The sequence below is a fragment of the Phoca vitulina genome, unplaced genomic scaffold, assembly GCF_004348235.1.
Source record: "Phoca vitulina isolate PV1807 unplaced genomic scaffold, GSC_HSeal_1.0 scaffold3, whole genome shotgun sequence".
NCBI lineage: Eukaryota > Metazoa > Chordata > Mammalia > Carnivora > Phocidae > Phoca > Phoca vitulina.
The window spans coordinates 57,376,439-57,396,286 of record NW_022589706.1 but is presented as its reverse complement, the minus strand read 5'-3'; the positions used below and the strand labels follow the sequence as shown (position 1 = coordinate 57,396,286).

The window sequence follows — 19,848 nt, the reverse complement described above, 5'->3', positions numbered from 1 at the left end:
TGTTTCATCCCATCACTTCTCATTTGTCAATCAAACTGGACTACCTTTGCCACTCATGCTTTTACTCATACTGATCCTCTATCTTAAGAGCTTTTCCCTCATGTCTTTCTGTTCTAAACTGACCCACATTTGAAGGCCAAGATCAAAAGTGGTTTCCGCCAAGAATAACAATATTCTCAACAGCTAGCATGTACCTACTACTTACTATGTCCCAGGTACTTCCACATATTATCTCATTTACCTTTGCAGCAGCTCTACTTACGTACACAAAACTATTATCCCCATTTTACCGATGAGGTGAGTAGCTTTTCCAAGGTCAAACAGCAGTGAAGAGCTCAGCCTGAAACTCAGAACTCTGAAGCTAGAGTTCCTCCCCTTGACCATGCGGCTGCACACCTTCACTGACATTTACCCCAAAGCGCTGTGAACGGAGTTCACTATTTGATGGTAGGGTATGGGAGAGAATGATTTTGGCTACAGTCACATAAAATCCTATTTGTTCTGGCTTAAACAATTTGAGAATTTCTAGGCTCATATAACAATCCCCCAGGAAGGTCAGTTCCTGTGCTGGTTACATCAGCGGATGAATAGCCCAGCTCCCGGAGGAACCAGTCTTTCCACCCTTCTCCTCCATCAACCTGTGTGTGTCGGCTGGGTAGCCTAATGGTTGCAGCAGCTCTGGGGACTGCATCCTCACCTGCCAAGGTTCAAAGACTAAGGTTTAAAATCTCCCATTAATGGAGAATTCCTTCTCCTGAGGCTTCCTTCTTGTGAAGGGATATCAACATACAACTCTAGTGCTTTCTTATCCTTGGGAAGGTGGCATGATTTATCTAACCGGTAAATTTAAAAGAGTAACTGTTCTTGCATTACTCAGTTTTGTCTCCCTTCCTCTTCTAGGGAGCAAACCTTTCATCTAAGAGCATTAAGTTTTCCTCTGCTTCTCCCAACAGCAATTCTTACCTATGTGGGAAAGCTGCTTCGATAAAGTTCTGCCTGTGAAGGCGTAAGTCTGCTGGAATCTGGGGGTTCAGAATCAGTGAGCCCATTTGGTCAAGAAAAATCAAAGCTATATCCACCACCTTAGCTTCACTGATTAAAAAATAAAAAGGTGATGTTTTTACATCTATATTTATTCTTTGTTTATTTCTCAACTAGTTCAGGACTTAGGGGGAGGTTCTCTATGAGGTTATTTCAAGCACCAAAAACTTAGCAGACTTCCATGCAGATCTCATTGGCCACGATTAGGCCATAAACTCACTCCTAAACCAATCCTGGCAGGGGAATATATACCTTCCTAAGTCGCTTACAACTAGGATTTACACAAGTCTTGTGGGGAAGGGGTGGGGACTGGGAAAAAATTAGGATTTTGCCAGTAGAGAAAAAGAGAAAAGGGGCTAGTGAGCAGGCAACCTAGGGTCTGCTACCACACATGACCTAGGGACGTAACTCATGTCTTCTAGCACGTGGACGCTGATCAATAAATATCTGGAATCCAGTCGGATCACTCCTATTACATCTACCGATGGCAAATATGGGAGAAAGAAGTTTCTTCTTGCTACTAATTTCAGGTTAGGGTTCCTTCTATTTCTGTTCTCTCATCTCTTAGACCAAGTTCCCTCTGGATTACAGGGAAACTCAGCATAGTAAGAGCACCAAAGAATAAGTATCTATTTCTGTTAATAATTCTCTCTTGCTCACACTTACAGAACCATCTCAGGAATGTGAGGTATAAGGAACTACAAAATCTGCTTTCCAGTGTAGACACCCTCCTCTCCCAACCCCTCCCCCTCCATTCAATTTCCCTTTGGAGGAAAGGAATGACATAAATTTAATAAATAACTAATCTTGGGAGCTGTCAGGAAAGAACTCACAGGTCATGGCCCCAACTCAAGGGTCTCCCGGGTATAACAATGAACTTTCTTACTGTGAAACCTTTCCCCTTTCCTCCTTCCTTTCATTTAGTTTATAAGCTCTGGGAGCCTAAGAAATCATTGCTAAAAAAGAACTTTGCTGACATACCAGAGGCAATGCACTTATTTTACATAAAACTGCTCAGATTTTTTACCAAATTATCTTGTGCCATTTTTATATTTAAGTGTCCCTCCCTCTCCCAGAAGCAAAATGCCATCCATATGAAATTTTTAAAGCCAACTTTTCTTTAGACATTTGCCATTCAAATACCAAAAAACATAAGCTGGCTTAACTCATGATTGTCATTTGATATTTATATGTATTCTTTTCCCTTAGTAAGGAGACAGCTTCAAAAAGTAAGCAAATGGTGACAAGATAATACCATAAGCTGTCATAAATGAGTGACAGTTCTTTCCTAGGGAATATGTACATATGCATACATAAATGTACTGTGTATAAAATAAACACACATATGTATATATTTTGTAGTTATAAACAGACAAATGGAGAAAGAAAATCAAAACGAGGTACTAGGTTATAAGGCAATTTAGAGCAAAAATGATAAAAACTTAAAAAAAAAAAAAAGGTGGGGAGAGTGTATGCTCTGACCAGAAAATTGAGATATATGATCACATATAGCATAGTTTGAAGAAATTAATATGGCTGCTAAGCTCAGCTGCATCTTCTAAATTCAAAACAAAGCATAAGAAATGTGTTTGTTAATTTAAAACATCTGTTCCTACCACAAGAATATGAATAAGACTGAAAATGCATATGGAATATTCATCAATAAAAGTACAAAGTCTCTTATGTTATTCCTCTCACAAAATATTTTAAGAAGATATAAATTTCCAGATAGGAAACTATGTGGATTACATGGACAGTTTATAAAAACCCAGCAAGGCAAGAGAATCATCTGAGGCACCTAGAGCCCAATGCTCACCACCTGGCACCCAAGGGTACAAAATCCCTCCCTTTCCTAAAGAAATGCCTTCACCGGACCCTGGAGTCAGGAGGTTTCCTCACCCTCTCTAACAGCTTCCTTAAGCAGAAATGCACAGCCCTCACCTTCAACCCATACAAGTAAGACCCCAAACTGGCAGTCATCTAGACCCTGCCAACACTCTCATTTCTGGTGCTGACTGTCCAGTCTTGACTCGAATATCTCTAGTTAAAGGAAATTTATTGCAGCACCCAGCACAGTGATGATGTGCTTGCTACTGGTTTTCTGCAAAAAAAAAAAAAAAAATGTTTTTATCCCAGAATAAGTACATTTTAATAAGAGTAGCTTTCCCACTTAAATACATATTACTCAGTATTTAAAAATAAATGAAGATGGACCAGAGGCACTTAAAAATGCTGAATTCTTGTTAAGCTATAACAAAAAACAACAATATCCTGCAATACCCAATAGTACTCTTAAGGGAAATTAAGGAATGGCTGCTTTTATTGCTTCCCCTCTGAGTGTATCCACAGGATGCCAAGTATTCCCCCTGACGGCTACTAAGTTTAATAGTAGCCACTGGCCAAGATTCACCAAAAGTTTAGGGGGACTTTGAGCACTTACTAGGGGAAGCTTCCAAATTTTCTTCATTCTTCTTCTCCATAAAGTCTTGAGCATGTTGATAAATACCAGCACAAATGCAAGTCTGAGACATTTTCATTTCTATAGGGCTGTCTCCCTTGCATTACAGTTTCAAATAAAAGAAAGTAATGCTATATATAGCACACTGATTTTTTAAAAAGGCGACTAGCACTGAAGAGCTTGAATTGTCTTCCTTTATCCTTCTTAGCCTTAATAAACAAGGCCTACAGATTAGATTCAAAGTTCTCAATGTTTCTCTGCCACAGTATAAACAGTGGATAATGCTCCAAGTATATCAGACTTTGACAAAACACCAAAAATATTTTGTAAAAATTTTACTAGATACAAATCAAAAACCTCAATGAGATATTATCTCGTATCTGTTAAGATAGCTCTTATCAAAAAGACAAGATAACAACTGTTGACAAGGATGTGGAAAAAAGGAAACCTCTGTGCACTGTTGGTGAGAATATAAATTGCTACAACCATTATGGAAAACAGTATGGACTTCCTCAAAAAAAATTTTAAATAGAACTACCTGATGATCCAGCAATCCTACTTCTGGGTATATAGCCAAGGAAATGAAATCAGGATCTTTTTTTTTTTTAAAGATTTTATTTATTTATTTGACAGAGAGACAGCAAGAGAGGGAATACAAGCAGGAGGAGTGGGAAAGGGAAAAGCAGGCTTCCCGCTGAGCAGGGAGCCAGATGCAGGGCTCGATCCCAGGACCCTGGGATCATGACCTGAGCCGAAGGCAGGCGTTTAACTGACTGAGCCACCCAGGCACCCCTGAAATCAGGATCTTGAAGAGATACCTTCACTCCTATGTTCATTTCAGCATTATTCCTAATAGCCAACATACAGAAACAACCTAAATATCCATCAACTGGTAATGGATAAAGAAAAGGTGGTGTATATATCCAATAAAATATTATTTAGCTTTAAGTCAATAGGAAATCCTGCCATTTGCAACACTCATGGGTGGACCTGGAGAACATTACCCTTAGTGAAGTAAGTCAGATGCAGAAAGACAAATACTGCACAATCTCACTTATATACGGAATCTAAAATAGTCATACTCATAGAGCGGAGGGGAGAATCATGGTGCCCAGAGGCTGAGGCAATTATGCAAGTTAAACAAGATGAACAAATTCTGGAGATCTAACGCACAATAATGTGACTACAGTGAATAATACTGTAGTGTATACTTGAAATTTGCTAGGAGGGTTGATATATAGTATATCTCTCTATATATATCGCTATATATTTTTGTTTCAAGTTTTTATTTAAATTCCAGTTAGTTAACATATAGTGTAGTACTAGTTTCAGGTATAGAATTTAGTGATTCACCACCCAGTGCTCATGCTAGGGGGGTAGATATTAAGTTTTCTCGCCACCACCAAGAAAGAAAATGGTAACTAACTGAGGTGATAGGTAAGTTAATTAGCGTGATTGTGGTGATTTTTTTCACAATATATACATATATCCTAACATTCAGTAGTACATCCGAAATACATACAATTTTCATTTGTCAATTATATTTCGACAAAGCTGAAAACAAATTTTTAATGGAATATGTAAGAGAGATTGCAGGCAAGGGCTCAGTTGTAACTCCACCCCTTTGCTTTCATTCAAGAAAGCACATGGAGCAAAAAGGGCGGGGTGGGGGGTGTAGTGTTGCCACTAAGATGACCTTAAAACTGTTCAAATTAAATAAACAAAGAGGAACCTCAGGTAGTATAACAAATTTCTTGTGACCTTCACAACTGCTAACAACGTTATAGTGAGGCTTCACTTGGGGTGAGAATGACACATGAGACTAGAATTCAAGCTTAAGTACTACAGGATATTAAGAATTTTAAAGCTCTAGGGGCGCCTGGGTGGCTCAGTCGGTAAGCGTCTGCCTTCGGCTCAGGTCATGGTCCCAGGGTCCTGGGATCGAGCCCCGCATCGGGCTCCTTGCTCAGCGGGAAGCCTGCTTCTCCCTCTCCCACTCCCCCTGCTTGTGTTCCCTCTCTGGCTGTGTCTCTCTCTGTCAAATAAATAAATAAAATCTTTAAAAAAAAAAAAAAAAGAATTTTAAAGCTCTAGAGCTGCATGGTAGAATACAGTGGCCACAAGCCATATGAGGTTATTTATATTTTTATTTTTTAATTAATGTGCATTAAGAAAAATTTAAAATTTAGTCCCCCAGTGTCACCAGCCACATTTCAAGTACTCCATAACCACATGTGGTTCATGGCTGCCATATTGGACGGTGTATTAGTGGAACATTTCCATCAGCACAGAAACTTCTATTGGATAGCACTGAACTAAGGAATACTGGAGAGGATCTAATGCTCTCATTTTATAAATTTAGAAACTGAGAGCTCATTTCATTCAAGTGACTTACCCAATGCTACGTAGCTAGTAATTACAGAGCCAGGACCCAAACCAAGACACCCTGGCCTCTATCACTCAGTCATTTCCACTCTGACATTTTTTGCCACCTAGACGATGTGAGCCCAGTTTCTTGCCAACCACAGTTCTGGGTTCTTTCACAAGCATGCTCTCAGTTAATCCTCACATCAACCCTATGAAGATTACAATCCTCATTATATAGAAGATGAAATTGAGACTCGGCTGTATAAAATATCATATTTGAGGCCACACAGCGGGTATGTAGCAGTACCAGGATTCAAACTCCAAAGCCTAGATCTTTCTACTGTGTCATACTATATAGTAGTGAAGTAAACACTCCACATTTTTAATTATCCCTGAATTTATTTTCTTTCTTTCAAATGTGTTAAAATTTAGTGTCTCATAATTTATTTTGTCAGCATTTGTGAGCAAAAGTACTCCAAGTAGGAAAATTTCAACACTTAACATTTTGGATCTAGGGAAGAAGAATGAATAGCTTTGTGCAACTCTTCCAATCACAAATGCTTATGGCAACAATAACAGCAGCTGGGGCGCCTGGGTGGCTCAGTTGGTTAAGCGACTGCCTTCGGCTCAGGTCATGATCCTGGAGTCCCTGGATCGAGTCCCGCATCGGGCTCCCTGCTCGGCAGGGAGTCTGCTTCTCCCTCTGACCCTCCCCCCTCTCATGTGCTTGCTCTCTCTCATTCTCTCTCTCTCAAATAAATAAATAAAAAATCTTTAAAAAAAGAAAAAAAAAACAATAACAGCAGCTAACCTTCATTAAGTGTTGTAGGTCACAAGCACAGAGCTAAGTGCTTCATACTGATCTCCTTTAGCTTTTACAACAACCCTGTGAAGTAAATAGTTCATCCCCATTTTACAGATGTAAAAACTGAGGTTAAGAATCCAACCATCCACCCCTAGGGAAAAACCTAATAAAGGAGAAATGTTTACTTGTGGTGATGCCAAAAGAAAGTTAAATTCTTTTTACTCAATATAGTGAAGATTAAGTGAAAATATTGAAATAAAAAATTTATTTTTCTCTTCACACTCAATGCCCCTGTCACAGGTAAACATATGAACTAGGTGGTTTCCTCCTGATAGATTCTTGATTTAACATCATCATGCTCTCTCTTTCACAAGGGCTGACTTCAGACAAAGTCCTGAGAGTCCAGGGGTGCAGGGGTATTGTGGGGTAAGAAACACACCCCAAAATAGATTATTCAGTATTTCTCAAGGCATAGGACCTTCCTGGGTATTCTGACTCCCTTCTGTTAATTTTTGACCTGAGGAATGGAAAAAAGAGAAAAGTAGGGAAGGCAGTTAAAGAAAGGAGAAGAGAGACAGCTGAATCAGTACGTAACTGAGAGATGGCTACACGAGGTTTAGAACCAAATCGCAAGTCCATACAGCTGTCAAAGTTGGGAGACACAACACATTGTTGGGTGTGCACGTGTGTGCATGTGTGTATGTGTGTATGTGTGTGTAAAATAAAGCATATATAGATTTTTAAGATGGAATGACTGCCTCCAAACGTTTCTTGCATCATGTGGTGGATCTAATACACACCAGGGTAGGAGAGCCTCAGTTACATGGGAAGGGGTTAGCCAGGGACAGCTGGCTTTTGCAGGAGGTCAGGACAGAGACTGGCAGAGACAACTGCATGGCAGGTGCAGCAGAGAGGGGGTGGGCATATAGAACTGAAGGTGAAATAAGCCAGTTGTGTTCAGAGACAATAGGCAGACTGACTTGGCTGAGAGAAACAGGCTGCTCGGTGAGTCAGAACCGGGTCTGAATGCTCTCTCCTTCTAGCACTGACCACCTGTATAACTTCTGGACAAGGACTTAGACTTTCTGAGCCTCAGTTTCCTTATCTGTAAAGACAACACCTGTTTCCTGAGATTGTCGACAGTATGAAATACATAGTAGGTGCTTAATAACTGCTCCCTTCCTCTTTTTGTTGTTCTTGGTTGGTAAAGAGAAATTTTGTTGTGGCAGAAAAGCACATGCCGGCCCCGGCCCCTGGGCGTCCTCCCCACATTATCTGCTTTACTCTACAAAAACCCCTCATGAGAGGCTTTATTTGTCCCCATTTCACAAAGGAGGTGCTAGAGATTCAGGAAGGTTATGTAACTTGCTCTAGGTCACAGAGCTGGTTTGTAGCAGAGGAGGAAGAATCAAAACGAGGTCCGTCGGTGACAAGCATCATGAATGCTCCACTCTATCTGACAGCTTCCCAGGCAATAAGGGATGAGACTGGAGAGGTATCAGTGGGAGAAATCCCCGCAAGACAGGCTGGGAGCTAGCAGCTAGCAGCCAGCAGCCAGTACCCAGATCGTGTTCTCATTTTGCTAGATACATTTTATGGAAATTCTTCTGGGTAAAGCTGATGCTTTGCTGTTTTCCACCAGACCCACCCTCCACTTCTGGTTACTCACCTGAGAAACGGATGAAGTTCAAGAACTTCACATCCCTTGCCCCAGTTTTCTCACCTATGATATGGAGAATTCAGACTACATGATCTCTGAAGTCACTCCTAGCTCTAAAATGTGTGTGGGTACAATTTACAGGGTTTAGAACAGGGACATCCCACCACCATCCTCAGAGCCAACCCCCCCGCCCATGAAGCCTCTTACCATAGAAACCCTCTCGCCTAAAGGATTGTTCAAGCAGAAAATCCCAGAATAGTCTAAATGTTCTTAAACTCTCTATCTTAATTCAAAATACAAAAACGTACATTCATTCAATTTCATTCAGTGCCCTTCTCCAAGACCAGATCAGGTGGAGAGAGAACAGCAATTAATTATGCAGACAATTAACTATGTCCACAGTGCATCATCTACGATTTCCAGTTTGAAGTTCCTTAAAATGGAAAAAAACTTAAAACGGTTGCAAATAAATCCAAATGCAGAATCTCTCCAGAGTTCTGTGTTTTTCCCCAGTCTTTTATAGTTGTTCCTCTTACACTTAATTTGACAGCAAATTTTTAGTGACTCACCTCTACGGAGTCTTTTTAAAGTATTCACCATAGTTTCCTTAGAAACAAGAACGTTATTTCTTTTCACATTCACATTTCGGCAGTTTAATTAAACTATAAGTCAGGCTCTGTCATTCCTCTGCGGTAGCTCCTCCCGTAGCGGTACCCCTGACCGAGGGGACAAGCTCAAGTCCATCCAAGGCTGCTGCCTGCCTCTCTGACCTCATCCTGCCCCTGGATCGTGCACTGCAGCCACGCGGACCGCTGTGCACTTCTTCATATGGCTAAGCAAGCTCCTGCTTCAGACTTTACCACTGCTCTTCCCCTTCCCTGGAACTCTATTTCCCTGGACATCCAGGGACACTAGCTCTTAGAATGGCCACTTTCAGGTCTTTGCTCAAATGTCACCTTCTCAGGGAGGCCGTCCCTATCACCCTATTTGCAGGAGCCACCCTCATTCTCTATTTGGTATTTTCTATCTCCCCACTCCCCTATTGTTTTCTTCCATAGCACTTACCTGACATTCTATATATTTTACTCATTGGAATTCAAGCTTCATGAGGGCAAGGATTTTGTCTGTTTGTTCACTGATGCATTCCCGGTGCCTAGAATCCCACAGTTGTGCACAGTTTTTACTCAACAAACACTTGTTTAATAATAACCTTTATTATTGTAATAAATGTATTTTCTAACTGAATTGCATAATTACAATAATAAGTACATCCGGCTTGAGGAGGTTTAGGAACACACATGGCTGAGTCTTGGTAAGCAAAGAAGCCAACTGGTGGGGAGGAGGGGTGCACTGGGGCGCTATTGCGCAGCCTACAAGCCCCGAGCAGCCATAGTCCTGGAAGGAGCCAAGGCATGGAACTGAGGAGAGCAAGGGCACCTGTTAAGTGCAAATTGACCAGACAGTCTCTCCTTGAATTGGATGGCACTGCCCTCTCCAAGTACTTGATGCTTTCATATTCAAATGCACAATAACACAGAGCAACACCAAATATAGAAGACAGACTAGCCACTTTCCTCCAGATACAGGGAGAACAATGGAAAGACAGGTTGGCTTGTTCTGGTCAATCCCTTAATGGTCAACTTACCTTTAGCAAATCTCTTAAAACCTCTCTCATCCTTGGTTCTTCATTAAAAGGGGGGAGAGTATAAAATAATATGCGGTCTGCTTATTTCACTCGTCTATTGTATCGGATAGATCAACAGCTATGAAAATATGTTTACAAATTATGAAGCACTGTATACAGTAAGCAATTCTCCTTGTATTCACATGGATAACCGACTTGTCTATAATATATACTACAGTTCCCCAAAACTGGTGACGTATTTTATAGCACTTTGATTTTTAAATGATTCCAAAAATGTATTAAAGAAGAAACACAAGGAACAGTAGGCTTTGAAGGGCATGGAATGAGAAAGAAAAGGAAAATAGCCTTCTCCTGATTCTTTAATGGAAAAATAGGAAGGGGAAAAAAAACATAAAACTCCAGAGCAATAGCTATATTACATAAAGTTCAGAATCAAGAATATTACTGTGAACACCTACAATTATCTAGACTGTTGGATATTTCAGGTATTTCTCAACTATTTCAACACCATGAGGATAATCCAAGATGACTTATTAATATCGCACATGTCAATAGCAGGTTGTGATGTAAATGAGCAAACCCTCGCCAACCATTTCAGTCCTGTTTTTATTATACCATTTATTAAACCAAAATAAAAAAGTGGTGAAGAATGACTTGTCACACCATTTATTAGGATTGATGGAGTGTAGACAGTCTTTTCAATAAGGCTTTAACACACTGTTATGCACCATAGTACATTATTAATGAAAAGAAATGCATGAGACTTGCATCAGCTTTTCCCCCAAGTCATGATGACATTAAATTCAAAATCAACTCTACCCTACATGGCAAAAGTTCAGAGATAAAATGTTAATTTGCTTGTTATTTACCAAAACTTAAAGTCATAATTCAAATCAACAGTCAGGAATCCTCCACATTATACTTAATTTAATAATTGTACTTTTTTTTTTTTTTGGAGGGGGAGGTTCAAAGGAAGAAGCAAATGCAACGAGAAGATAAACAAAGTGTGCCCTAGTTCATATCTGACAGGAGAATGGGATCTAATTTTCTTTCTGATTGAAAGAACACAAAGGACAGCCATGGAATGCAAATTGTGTTGGGTGTTTGAACTTCTTTTCCAATACCTGAGTATTCGAATGGAACTAATTCACTCTGGAAAAGGTATTAAGTAATTGAGCATGATTGTGCCAAGAGGAGGGATAATCCTCACAAACTGTGAAGGAAAATAAACATATTTTTACAATGATAGGGTCACCTCACTCACTCAGCAGCCTCAATCAAGCATTTTACATTCGAAAGAAATAAACCAAATATATGAAGGATGACCTACCGCCAACAAGGAACCCTGATAGACACAAGCACCTGTAGGGAAAAACAAAACAAGAATTAAAAGGAATGCAAAATAGACCAACAGTAACTGCTTCAACAGATTTCGGCTAAAACTCCATCTACATGCATCATAGTCAGCAAATTGTGCTTTTTCCAAAATCTGAAAAGCTTGAGCATCCTGCCCCTGGGGAAATAACCCCATACAACACAACAAACGGTTCTTGGACACGCACAAGGGAAAGCATCATTAAAACTTATTATTTGAATTTTAAAATAAGTGTATTTATAATGGCATGCTATGTATACAGTGTGTATTTTTCTATATGATAAATCAGCAGAGCCTCCCTCATCTAGTCCCAATTTACTTATCCAGGCTTCCCTGCCACTCTTTGTTTACACCAATTCTCCAGTCCCACCCAAGAGGCCAACTTAGGATCTGGTGATAGTACTTCCATATCTCCATGCCTTTGCTCATTTTTGTTTTCTGCAGAAGACACATTGGATCTATTCAAGTTCCTTAAATTTGATCCCATCTCCTTCATGAAATTTTCTAGCCCATGGGATTATGCCCTTTCCCCTTTGCCTTCGTAGCACTCTGTACCTGCATCACCCATTGGTGAATTCATTCTTGTGTACTTCCTTGCAGCACCCTTGCTAAGCATGTGGATCTACCCCATTACAGTGTCTATATATACTCTTGGGAGAGGGACTGCTTCTCCTTCTTTGACTTCCCTAACTCTTCACATAGTAGGCATCCACTTAGGTATCTGGATGATTATCTATTTCTTGCCTTTCACACAGTATGTTCCTCTTTAGGGATATTACATTTTATAGAGAGAAGTGCAGACTGTAGTTACTTGGAAAGAACTCTTCTGTTGAGCTCTTAAACTCCAATACTCTTTTCACCCTCTTTTCACTCAATTTTGCTTTCTAATAGGCTGGTTATGAATTGATACATCTTTATATTTTCCATTCATTAAGCATCAAATAAAAAACAACAGACGATTTGCTTTGAAATGGAAAAGGTTAAATGTGAATGGGACAGCCTATATTTTCTGAATAACTAGTATATCATAAATCTTTCCAAGTGTTATATTTGAAAACAATGTACAACTGCAATCCCAATTTTAAAAAACAAACACATTCTCAACCAATCTTTGAACAGCACGACAGGTGTTTTTTTTGAACCTAGAAACATGTGGGTAGTGTGCTAACAGCTACTCTCTCAGAAACTGAACCTATAAAACAGATTAGAATAACATACACAGGCCACCGCAGAAGCACATCTTGACAATAGGCCGCACTTGGTGTCCAAAGATGGAAGGACACATTTTCCTACAGTGCTTGGCCTCCAACAGATCACTCGTGAAATCTCAAAAATATTAACTTCTCAGGAAAGGACCGGTCTGCCTTATCCACCAAAAATGGAATCAAAAACAATCTTCAAAGAAATGAGATGGCTATTTACACTTGGGGTCTGAATCAAAGATCTCTATGAGCAAATTTATTGGAATGACTTTTGCGCCCTTGACATTCAAACAAGAATAACTTGAGATAAAACCTTGGCAGAAAATTCTTCTTAACTCATTTATGTTTCTTCGAGAAATAAAGACTTAGTATTTCAGTCTATGGCATGTCATAAGAGAGATATGTATGTATATATAATAATCATATATGATATATATGTATATACATATAAAGATCAAATAAATATATATCAACAAAATTAGATTTCTAAATTACTTAAATGGACATATTTAATTACTCCTGATGTTTAAAAAATAAACATAAAGAGCATCACTGAGGTACAATTTAACAAAACTGAAACTTTAGAATAAACAAACAAAATGTAACCTTTAGAATAAGACCATCCTCAAATCATTTTACTGCCCTCCTCCCTAGCACTGTCTTCCAAAAGCCAATTACCTTTTCAAAGCTCCAAAAGGAATGAAGATGCTTAAGAAATATCCAACTACAGTTAGCCTGGCGATGGGTATTAAAGAGGGCACGTGCTGAATGGAGCACTGGGTGTTATACACAAACAATGAATCATGGACACTACATCAAAAACTAATGATGTAATGTATGGTGATTAACATAACATAATAAAAAAAATAAAATAAAAATTAATTAAAAAAAAAAGAAATATCCAACTACCCACATCAAAACCCATGCCTGGAAAGTTAGACAGATGTTATAAGCCCACCGTAACACAAAAAAATGAAGCAGCTTTCAGTGTGGCACCACATGCACACTTGGTTAAGCCAAGCATCTGCTAGAGACTCGAGTCAAAACGGTATGTAACTGCTGATAAATTCCATCATTAGGAAAAGGAAATAACTCAATTTGGGTCGCTCTCTGATGTACAATTCCAAAAGAAATAAGCTTTGCCCTCGGAGGGCTTTCCTAACACGGAACAGCTCTACCCGGAAGGTAGCTGCACGTCCACTACCACAGCTTCCAAAAGCTCATTTCTACTCCCCCGAGAAAATATGGCATCCCAGTGTGATGCCCGGTCCTACCAAACATTTATCACCACCCAGTGCCAGATGCGGTCCTCCAAAGCAAGCATATTTCTCCCACACTAGCCCACTTCTCACACCCACTGGCAGATGAAGTTAGGAGGCCTGTTGGCAGGGGTGCTGGGTGCGGCTTCTGGTTCTGCCCTGGAGCAGAGGCCTTTTCACCAACTGATCGGCTCATGTAACATGGAAAACATGGAGAGAGAGTTACTCTCTCCGCTCATTGCCTTTTTTTCTAAAGCAGTACAGCTCTATCAGAGCTTTAGATTTACACCTTTATTTGCGCTTTAAAGGAAACTCCAGCTCAAGGTGAATTCTGACAGATGGTGAGGATCTGGAAAAAGAAACAGGGCTTCTTCAAGAGAAAACAGGAAAAATAAGAGACAACACAAGCTAGGATTCTCTGGCCACGAACTCTGCCAGTTTTAAGGCATAGAATACAACTGAGATACTGGGTAATTTAAATTCCAACACTCTATGAGAAAAGTGCAGAAAGTTTTGCAGGGTGAAGTGATCACACACAGTGCCGAGAAGGATGCCCAGATCCTCAGATCTTCTTGCATGTGGCTGACTCCAGTCTTGCAGGTTACATAGGTAAAATGTTACTTCAAGTTCATGTAAATAAGTAAATGTCTATTTTTAAGCCCTTTTTCACATTATCATATGCTCTTTTATGAGATACTTGCATAAAATCTAAAGTTTTCAGAGAAAATTTGAAATCTAATTTGCACCAGTACTCACATCCAGAAATTATTCACTACAGAAACTATACCTGGTAAACTGAGTAAATTAGAGAAGTTAAATCCAAGAGCCGGAAAACATCAGGCCCATTAGTTCAAAGACAGAGTGGTATATATGGCCATAAGATATGAAGAGATTTGGAGAGCATGGTATCACAAAAATATGACTCATTAGGAACAAGCAGCCACAAGTTAGCATTTAAATGTTCAAGCTTTATGTTGTGTTATAATTCAGCATACGGCTTGTACACCATGGAATAGTTAAAATAGAATTGTTTTCTGGACTGACAGGACAGCTCATGTCCTGATTATTGTAAACCAGGATTCAGATCAATTAATAGAGTAGTTAAAATGAAAATGGGCCAACTGTTTTCGAACTACTGTAAGATTTGGCACACAACTCCAACTTTGCCATGTGGTGTTCTCCTCCCTTCTCCTGAGCCATGTGGTGGAGGGTATTTATGACTACTTGTGTCTGAGTGAAATTGAGGGATATTACCACTCGAGTCCATAACAGTGAATGCAGATGGCTCTGGCCTCACGGAAAAATGTACATGTAGGATCTAATCCCTAGAGGAGAAGAGAAATGGAAATAGCCTGTGACAATACACCTCTTTATTTTCACTAGCAGGCAGTTACAAAAGCCAAAAGTGCAATTATTCAATATTGGGAAACCCACCAAGGACCAATGTTCACATATCCCTACTTCTACTTTACTGATATTAACAATTACTGGGGATGCAAACTTCTTCAGGACACGTAGTATGCTTTTTTAATATTTGTATTCCCCCTACCAGACATAACCATACACATAAGCTCTCAATAAAGATTTGTGGAATGAAAGAATGAGGAGATAGGCTATTTTCCCCAGTCAATGTCTTCTCTTTATTCACTTTGGTTTTTAAAGATTAGATCTTACACAGAAGGAACTCTCCAGCCAAGAGTAGAACCAAATATGCTGATCTACCCATAAGTAAAACACATCGTTTATCAAATGATCTGTTCCAACGTATTCTGTTAATGGCATTCATTTATAGGAAAAGTCTGGAAGATTGTGGGATTGACTAAGCCACATGGAGAGTTATAGGACACAGACTAGAACTCAATTCTCTCAACCTCCAGTTCGATAATCTTTTCCTATCTCCAAGCCACCATGTTCTATCTAGTGTGACTTCACAGGATATCCACGGGTGAACACAATTCAAAATGTGCTTCTCCAGAAAATGTCATGGCAAAGCTGGTCTGATTCAGAAAGCAGTCATGTTTGCTAGAAGTTTCTCTGTGACTTCTTGATTTCATTAAGTTCTCAAATCATAGTGGTTTGTCAGCTTAGCAATATAAGACAGTATAAAATAACACTGCCAATGATTTGCTTGTAAAAATTCATTTTTCTTTTAATAACTAATGTAAAATTCAGAACCAGAAAGTTGCAACTGACCACAAATAAGGCAGCAAATGTTGATCTTTTTCCCTATGCTGGACGATTAGCAAAAGCATCTTACAGCTATCACCTAGCCAGCCGACTTCTGCATTTGGTAAATGACAGAACCACAGGCCAAAGAACGGTTCATTCAAGGTCATACAGCAGTTTATAATAGAGGCCAGTGTACGCTTAATTCAAAAGACTGTGATTAGGCAATACTCATTCATCTGACCGATATTCTTTTAGCACCTAGTATGTACTAGGAGGTGATGTGGAAATGTAAGAATAATTAGGAGCCATCCTAAGCCCTCAGTGAGCACACAGCTACATGAGGAAGACCGAAACTGCACCTTTAACCATGTAACTGTAGAATTATTAACTGGTGTTCTAGAAGCATGTATGAGATGCTCTCTGAGCACTAAAAAGAAAACACAAATTCTGCCATGGCTTGGTCAGCAAAAGTATCAAACTGTATGTCACACCATGAGAAGCACACATGTAAATACTTCTCTTCCATTTTTAAAAATCATTGCCAAGACTAATAATAAAAACTTGAGGAAATCTGTAAGATCCTTTTAAGCTTTCCAACTTCAATGCCCTTATTTTTAAGAGAAAAAGAAAACCCCGACAGAACCAAATCAAAGGTCTCATCAGATGACAGCTGATTTTTTTGGCTGTGGGCCTGATATCACTTAATTAACTTAATTAAATGAGATAATGTATATAAAGTGCTTGGCATAGCAGAAGCCAAATAACATGTGCTCAATAAATGTCCACATTCATTCATTCATTCTTAGATAAGGACCATTCTGAGTTGGATGGAGACTCTCAGACATCTATCAATCCAACTTGTGAAATGATTCTAGAATGTCCTGAAGGTGGGGTGAAACTGTAAGAAGCAAAGTTCCTAAAGAATCTTTGGAGGAATAGCGCCCCTGGCGTCCTGCCCTCCTCCTCCCCTACCAAAAGACTTTGGACGTTCTTAAACTTTGCCCATTGTACCAACCAGTCTTCCAAAGAGCGAACCCTGCAGGCTCTTAATAATAATGGCTTTTGTAATTTCAAGAGATTTGGTTCTGAAAAACTGCATCATTCCAACTGCCCCCCGGTGAGCTATCCGGGAGAGAGAGCACGTTTTCCGCGTTGCTGGGATGATTCTAAATAAGAAACTGCCACCACCAAGTGAAAACATAATGTTTCTAAGTCTCAAATTCAGATTTAGGTGGCCTGGGTTAACTCTCCCATCTCATTTATCATGATAATTAAGCCCTGTAAGTTTTATTTTTTTTAAGTGTGCACACACACGCGCACATACAATACAGACCTATTTCTACAGGTTATGACCCATTTGGAGACGGCTGCACAGGCCCCAGACGTGCTTTTCCTATGGAAAGTGCTTAACATACTTCCCGGGAGGGTGCGGGCAGGCGGTACCTTTACCCACGGTAAAGTCCCCAGTACTGTGCGCGGACTCCCAAGGCCACGCCACTTTCTCCAGGGAAACTAGCAAGGAAACGGCAGCTGCTCTGATGGCTGGAGGTCGATCCTAGGCAGGGCTTTGTCCTCTGCCTGGCCTCCCGCCGCCCCCAGCCCCCGCGCCCGGGCTCTCCACCTTCAAGCCGCCCCAAGCCCGCAGCAGGGCGAAGGCGCCCCGCCCCGCGCCCGCCGCAGCTGCGGCTCTGATTTGAGGCGGAGCAGGTGAACTCTTCTTCCCGCAGCTGGATGAATAATGAATAGAGTCGGGAGGGGAAGCCGAGAGCCCAGCACGGTGGATTGAGCCTTCTTCTTCCCTGCCCGCCGGCTCCCTTCCCCCTCTCTAATCACTAGCTAAAGGACTTCGCCGATTCCTCGGAGCAGGTGGGAGCTCATAGCGCCTCGCATCCCGGGGCCAGCCATCCCTTGACCCCCAAACTCTTAATTTAGTTATTGATTCATTTATTTGTCTGAACCCAGGCTGCTTTTGCTATCATGGCGACAATTCCCACCGTCTCCTTTCTCTCCCTCAGCTCGGGGTTTTACACACAGGTTGGAGCCCTGGAGGAAAACCGGGAATGAGGGCGAACTAAGAGAATGAAGCTAAACTCTTATTAATCACTTTTTTTTTCTAAGGAAGCAGGCAGGCTCGTGCCTCTCGGTACTGGAGAGGCTCCTCTCAATGCATTTGAATTGTCTACGTCCAGAACGCGCTCTAACCGTCTAGTTATAAAATCTTTACCAGACTTTACAGGGAGACTTACTGGGGCGAGGAGGGACAGAGAGTGGCGAGGGTTTTAAGGTGCCGGATTTTATGTTTCATAGGAGCGGAGGTATTTTTACCCAGGTAATAGCAATTGTCCGCTCCTCGCCTACGCTTCACGTAGTTGCTTTCCGTTGGGGGCAGCGGGGAAGTGGGAAAAAAGAGAATCCAATCTCAGAGATGCCACCTCAATTGGCCACCCACCCACCCAAATGCACTTAGGGCAGAGAGGAAGGCGGGAGACAAGCTTGTGATCGGAATGCAAAACAATCAGGAGTAGGAATCTCAGAAAAAGCCCACTCCAGCTCCACTCCCACCCACCCACCAACCCCCGAAAAAACTTCCACCCGACCCACAATACCATAAACCCGCTTGGCTTTTTAAACAGCACGATCACGACCTCTCTCTCTCTCTCTCTCTCTCTCTCTCTCTCTCTCACACACACACACACACACACACACCAGGAAAAAAAAAAAAAAAGGACCGTTTTCTCACCTTCGGAATGATGAGGCAATGCTGCAAATCCCGCCAATGCTAGGGCCACCCCGAGCCACACTTTGAAGGCACGCATTGCCCCTTCGACACCCACACTGGAAGAGCCCAGCCTTCAGCATCCAAGAACCAGCTCCCGCCTCAAACACCGGCTCCGGCGCCCCGGGCCGGCGCGCACGGAGAGCGAGGGTTGGCGGGCGGTTGCCTCCGGGGAAATGCAGCGCTGAACCGGCCCTGAGCGACACTCTTCAGCAGCTCCGAGGCGCCGGGCAGGGCGGGGGATTCAATTCACTCGCTGCCGGGGCGGAGAGCGCGCAGGTCTCCAGCGAAGCTGGTCGCCAATGTGGGCTGAGCTTGGGAGAAAGAAGGAGGAGGCAGAGCGCAGTTCTCCTCGGTAGACTCGCGGGAAAGTTCCCGTCACCGGCTGATCGGACCTCCCAGCATTTCCCTCAGACTGGACCCCTCCGCTCCAGGGTCCCCGACCGTGGAGATACCCGCGCAGGTTGCTCTGGAGCAGCTTTTTAAAGTTCGCTTGACACTCTACGTCGGCGCTGCGTCGGCAGAGGCGGTCGCCAGGAGCCCAGAAAGACCCACCCACCCCTTGGCTGGGCCACCCGGCTCGGCCGACCTCAACCTCCGGCGGCCGCTCGCAGGAAACTTTGTGCAGCGCTGCGGGCGGCTCCCGGGACTCGGCGGCGCGCTGCAGCCGCACGGCGCCGCCTCGGGCTGCGCTCGCTGCCGCAGACTGTTCGAAAGCTTCCGCGGAAAGAACGGGGGTGGCGACGCGGGGGGGCGCTGCTGCTACTTTTCTCGCCTCCGCCCCTCTCCGGGGTGAGGAGGGCTGCGGGGGCGCGGCTTGCTCCACGCCGACTGCCACCTCCGCACCCGTCCACCCGGAGCTGGTCTGCAGGGTTGAGGTGTGATTACGGGAGTGCAGGAGGAGCCATAATTTTAAATGCACGGAGGAGAGAGCTAGAGAGGCTGGAAAGGATCCCGAACTCAACGCCACTCGGACGCACACTCGGATACGCACAAAATAAGGCCCCCTCTGGATTCCAGCGTTTAAAGGACACAGGCTCCGCCTTCCTCTGCCTCCCTCGCCTGCTTCCTCTCTCCTTTGCTCGGTGTGA

At 42.1% G+C, this 19,848-nt stretch overlaps 1 protein-coding gene across 5 annotated transcripts in view; it reads right to left on the bottom strand.

Moving 5' to 3' along the window:
* The window catches only part of FRAS1 (Fraser extracellular matrix complex subunit 1), a 404,790-nt gene extending 385,316 nt beyond the window's left edge, over positions 1 to 19,474 (bottom strand). For 4 of the 5 annotated variants that reach the window (XM_032400603.1, XM_032400602.1, XM_032400606.1 and 1 more), the window contains exons 1-2: positions 18,722 to 19,474; positions 11,307 to 11,338 (exon numbers count right to left, since the gene is read on the bottom strand). In XM_032400603.1, the coding sequence (XP_032256494.1) occupies positions 11,307 to 11,338; positions 18,722 to 18,797 (108 nt within the window). In that variant the 5' untranslated portion in view covers positions 18,798 to 19,474. The remainder of the gene's footprint in view (positions 1 to 11,306; positions 11,339 to 18,721) is intronic. The other variant, XM_032400604.1, reaches the window with a different exon arrangement.
* Positions 19,475 to 19,848: the final 374 nt, after the last annotated feature.